The sequence below is a fragment of the Cucurbita pepo genome, chromosome 1 (assembly GCF_057944985.1).
Source record: "Cucurbita pepo subsp. pepo isolate OVF chromosome 1, ASM5794498v1, whole genome shotgun sequence".
Lineage (NCBI taxonomy): Eukaryota > Viridiplantae > Streptophyta > Magnoliopsida > Cucurbitales > Cucurbitaceae > Cucurbita > Cucurbita pepo.
The window spans coordinates 12,191,503-12,197,277 of NC_141798.1; the positions used below are offsets into that span (position 1 = coordinate 12,191,503).

Genomic DNA, 5,775 nt, shown 5'->3' on the forward strand with positions numbered 1-5,775 from the left:
CTAAAGTCACTACTGTACACATATCATGAACATTTAATGCGAAAATACTTCCAAAACTTTATAATAAAAACATGAGCTTTGATGCCTCTTTTTTTTTAAATATATATTAAATAATAAATATCATTTATTTCCCTTTTGTTCCCTTTTTTTAAATATATATTATATAATAAATATCATTTATTTCCCTTTTGTTCCCTTTTTTAAATATATATTATATAATAAATATCATTTATTTTCCTTTGTTCCCTAGTTATTACATGATATTATTTTCCCAACTCCCCATTTCGTTATGTCACGAAAATAGTAGACATATTGAATGGGCTAAAAAAGTCATTCTCACCCATACAAATTAAAGGACAAATCCTGAGTTCCTAACTCACTGATGATTAAACCAAGTCACAAATGATTATCATGTGAAATATTAATGTTCTCAATTAACGAATTTATAAAGAAATATTAAATATTTATTGGTTCAATCTTATACAAATTCATTATATAAGATACATTCACTTACATGTCTCCACATGAACGTTTCGGATAAAATTATTTGTAGCGATTATAGAGTGGATCATATCTATAGTCTTACCAGGATAAGGTATGCAACTTTATCCATATATTAGAGACTCTTCTTCTTTGGTTGGATCTTATGTTTCATGGTGGTTCAACTATGTGGTGACATGGATGGTTGAATTTCGATAAAACTTGGTCTTTCCAACTTATGAGTTTTCTACTCGAATATTATTTATCCTTACTAAAATTTTCATGCTAATTTTTTAATTAAGTAATAGTTAATCATATGATTTGGAATTTCATTCTTGCATAATATTTTATTAAATACATAAATTAATTATATCACACCATGGATTTCTATAAAATAAGTTATATTGATTTTAGATTATTTCAAGTCCATTTTGGGGAATAATTACGAAACTAATTTATATTATTGTGTAATAAAAAATAATAAATTCATTAAAAAATCACCGACTCGTTGGTATAAATGTGGGAGCCACGTGAATTATTTATCGGAAGAAATTTGGTGGGCAGCGTGTAAAGGCAACAGCGTGTCCCTCGGCGATTAATCTGATCAATCTAAGTCCTCTTCGTTTATCTCCAAATCTATTTCACCTTCTTCTTCTTCTTCGTCTTCCAACTTCCGCTCCTTCCGCTCACTCTGCTCCCACTGCCCTTCTCATCTCTTTCAGGTTAATTCCTCTCCTTCTCTTCTGCATTTCATTTTTCTACTTTCACTTTTTTCTATTTTGATTTTGTTGCTGTTCTTCTGTTTGATCTTCTCTTCGTTTCTCTTTTTATCTCTTGGATCTCCTTCCGATCTGTTTGTTTGACTTATCCGATCTCCACTTTATCTTAACATTTAACCCGATCCTTCTCTTCATAGTCAAGTTTAGATCCCTTAATTGGTTGCATTTCAAGTTTCTCTTCTGCAAATCCCACAATTGTTGATGCTTTTTATATCCTTTCTTCAGATCGACTGTTTTCTTTGTTAATGTTTAATTAATTTGGTCGAGTTTTAGAAATTTTCAACATACATGTTCTTCGCAGGACAAGAAATTAACCTCCCTTGTAACTTATGACTACATGATGATATTTGATTCTGAAACCAAAGCTCTGAGTCTCTACAATTTTGTTTCACCTTTCTGAGGCAACTATGCATTTACTTTTTCATCTTTGTAATTTACATTGAAGTTATGGCGTCTTCTGATAACCCTGAGATCGTGGAAAGGGGAGATAAAGAAAAAGACCAAAAGAAAGATGAGAATGAAGGGAAGGGTGGATTCATGGACAAAGTGAAAGATTTCATTCATGACATCGGCGAGAAGATTGAAGAAGCGATCGGTTTCGGGAAGCCGACTGCAGATGTCGCTGCAATTCATATTCCATCCATCAATCTTGAGAAGGCTGAGATTGTTGTTGATGTTCTGATTAAAAATCCTAATCCTGTTCCCATTCCCCTAATTGACATTGACTACTTGATAGAGAGTGATGGCAGGAAACTGATCTCTGGGTTGATTCCTGATGCTGGAACAATTCATGCTCATGGAGAGGAAACTGTCAAAATTCCTGTGAAGTTGGTTTATGATGATATAAAGAACACATATCATGACATTAAACCTGGCAGTATCATTCCTTACAGAATCAAGGTTGATCTCATTGTAGACGTGCCTGTTTTTGGGAGACTCACACTGCCACTTGAGAAAACTGGAGAGATCCCTATTCCTTACAAGCCCGATGTCGATATCGAGAAGATTCGTTTCGATAGATTCTCGTTTGAAGAAACTGTTGCCATTCTCCACTTGAAATTGGAAAATAAGAATGACTTTGAGTTGGGATTGAAGGACATAGACTGTGAAGTTTGGCTCTCTGATGTTAGTATTGGACGTGCGGATCTCTCCGAATTTACACCCATTGATAAAAATGGGATAAGTTACGTCGACTTGCCCATCACCTTCAGGCCTAAGGACTTCGGTTCGGCACTCTGGGATATGATCAGAGGAAGAGGGACTGGCTACACCATAAAAGGGAATGTTCATGTCGACACACCTTTCGGTGAGATGAAGCTGCCCATTGTTAAAGAGGGTGGTACTACTCGCCTCAAGAAGAATAATGAGGACGGTGATGAGGACGAGGACGAGGTATGAGATATCTTCTTCTCTGTTGTAAGCTACTACCATGAGTAACTTTCAAGTTTCAAAAAGAAAATTCCACTTGATTGAAAATAGATTCTCTCTCTTGAAACTTCACACTGCTCCAATGCCTGCTATTATTCACTAACTCTCTAAAGTTCTTTGTATATAATTATTAACATTGAGAAAGCATATATAACCCCGAGTCGCCACAGATAATGGTTCATATTCTTATACAAATAAGTTATTTAGACAACCTAAGTGAGGGCTTTTGTGAGTAGTGACTAGTGAGAGTAGAGGTATGAATGAAAAAAGGTGAATTATATTGCCCAAAATTTGTTTCTTTTGTCTGTGGAGACATTCATTCTTGTGTTATATGAAGTTGGTTGATGTTGTGGATGCAGGAATAAATAAAAGAGCATCATGTGGAGGAATAGTGGATCGTTTTCTTCTTTCCTCTTATTAGAAAATGTATTATGATGTTGTTTCATAAACATGATATGGGATTGTTTCGCCCCAACTCTTGTTACTCAATTGTTATGGTATTGGCACTGACGTCGAATGGTGAGTTTCATGCTTGTGGAAAAAATTGATATTACTATTATCATCTTTTATTAGTTCCGGGATAAATTCTACTTTTATTTACATCTCTAACTTAGATATTTCATTTTGGTTCATTTTTTGGTTTTATATTACTAGTTTATTTTGGGATCTATGGTTTTTGATGTTGCTGTACAACTCCAACGATTTCGCCATCTATTTGTTGAGCAATTCTTGCAATTTCTCTGTTTGGATATCTGTTTGTTATTATTGTTCAAGAAATAAGGAAGATTGGGTGGGGGATGAAGGTTTGAATGCCTTTTTATTGGTTTCTCCAAGCAAAGTTCATATGCATAAATTTTAGTTGCTATGAAATGGTCGATTCGAGTAACAATCTTGAGTGTGTATGTTTGATGCAGACGTAGTGTGAAGTTAACAAGAATTACTAAGGTCAAAAAAAACTTTTAGCAGCTGGAAGTGGACTTCATGTGTTCCAATAGTTTGGTTTTTTTCACTTTTCATTTAATTTCTCAATCATATAAATCCCCCAATTTCTACATTTTATGTTTCTTTCCCTTTTCTTTTCTTCTTTCATCTTCATCTCTCAATTATTGTCTTTCATTTGCCTGCGTCTTATGTGGAAACTCTTCGCTCTCTCGTCAATTCCTTCAAAAGTACAACAATTTGTTCTTTATGGAAGCTATCCCATATTGTAAATTTTAAGAACATAACATAAAAACCAAAAAAATAAAGTAAGGATTTTTTAAAGTAAGGATTTTTTCCAGTTCTCAGATTGGCGCAGCCCAATGACTTGATCCAATAATAGGTTCAGGTTGTAGAAATCCGAGCGAGACAATCCTCTGTAGAGAATTCGCTCGAATTTTGGCCTCGACCTGTCCTTCAAGGATTCCCTGTCTTGGCACTTCGAATCACCATTTCTTTCCGTTGGGCCTTTACAATTGCCCTAATGGGGGTTGAATCCCTTTCCCGACGTGATACCTTTTCAACTTTTACCTATAAATGTATTAGAATTTATACCCTAAAGTCTCGTAATGATATAATTTTGATAGTTGCAATTTATGATCCATGGTATGAAAATTTTTAAAGTTATAATGTAATATTCAATAGTATATGTTAACAAATATGATGATCTGGTAATAGTGTTGATATGACTCACTTTGTAATTGTGTAATGACCTGATTTTCGAGTATTTGAATCTTGGATCGTGACAAAAAAGAAAAAGATAAAATAAAATAAAAATAAAAAATGTGAAAAGAGGTGAGTATAAAAACATTTAATAATCAACCTACCTGTAGGCTCTCATCGTGTCCTTATTTTAATAAGTTACCATAGACTTTTCTTTGAATTTTAGAAAGTTAATGTCTAATTCTATATAGCTATCTGAGCTTCTAGAAAGGACCCAACGTTTCAAGTTGTTCTCTTACGTGTCACAAACCTTGTCAGGGCCTAGAAACCGTTCATTGGATTCTAGCACCACATATTTCCTGGACAACGAATCTCATCTTGGAGTGAACCAATTTTTTGTTTTCCTGCTTAATACACTTACATAGTCACATAACGAATGTCTGGTATCCTCGGATGAGGCCTCATCATAACTATTTGGACCATATGTCATTATCTATTCTGAAAATCATTTGTGTAAGGTTAGTTGGCAACCCTTAACACAAACCACATTGCACACTGTATCTAGGGGAGTAACTCTGCGTATCGGTCAACTACTAGTCTAGCTATGTGGCTCCACGTCTCACTCTTAAGATTGATTTCCGACGAATTGACCCTATTCAAGAGGCTCGAGATTGTTTCCACACTTACTAAGGGCATTCACTAGGATGACTAAAAACAGGCTTAAAGAGTTGAAAGTCAACGCTATACTAACAAGATGCATCTTTCTCTTCTTTCGTTTAATCATAAAAACTCTAAAATTAAGCATGTTTTTCTTGTAGCAAATCTATATTGGGGGGCCTTTTGGAAAATTTTTTAGGATGCATATGAGTAAAACAAAGTATGCTAGAAGGACCCGTGTTGGTATATATGAGTAATCATCACACTAATATGCAAGGAGTAAGTAACAGATCATGTCAAGTTAAAATATCATCACTAGCCAATAGGGTCGAACTCAATAATTGTATGAGCACCTTGTATATTTATTTTAGTAAAATGATTTAGGTATTTTAGGGACAAAGATACCTATATTTGAAAATGATTAAGTATTTGAGGAATAAATATCTGCCTCTTAAATATTTTAGGAAAAAGATTTAAATATTTTAGAAAAAAAATGGGAAATTTTAGGAATAGATTCTCTATCATCGGGTATAAATACCCCTCCACCCTACCTAGGTTTTTATCCCAAGGAATACAAATCACATAGTACGGCGTGTCTTGTAATCTCTTCTCGATTGGTCTTAATAAAGTAGGCGAGTGTTACCCACGGAGAGTTGTATTAAAAAATCTGGTATTAGAGCGAGGTTAGTGTAGTTGTCTGATCTCTTGAAATTCTTAGTATGCTCTATGGTTGCAGCTCTGTCTGATCTTCCACATTAAAAACGATTTCTTGAGATTATTAGTGAGTTGA

The 5,775-nt window shown here is 34.3% G+C and overlaps 1 protein-coding gene across 2 annotated transcripts; it reads left to right on the forward strand.

The window, feature by feature from the left end:
- Positions 1–1,041: 1,041 nt before the first annotated feature.
- On the forward strand, positions 1,042–3,259 carry LOC111801625 (uncharacterized). 2 transcript variants are annotated; one of them, XM_023685681.2, is made up of 3 exons: positions 1,042–1,202; positions 1,705–2,651; positions 3,047–3,259. In XM_023685681.2, exons 2-3 carry the CDS (start codon positions 1,707–1,709, stop codon positions 3,050–3,052), a joined length of 951 nt encoding a protein of 316 aa, XP_023541449.2. In that variant the 5' UTR covers positions 1,042–1,202; positions 1,705–1,706; the 3' UTR covers positions 3,053–3,259. The 2 variants fall into 2 exon arrangements, with proteins under 2 accessions (XP_023541449.2, XP_086974947.1); XM_087118821.1 differs by lacking the exon at positions 3,047–3,259 and having other exon boundaries at positions 1,705–2,759.
- The last annotated feature ends 2,516 nt before the right edge of the window (positions 3,260–5,775 follow it).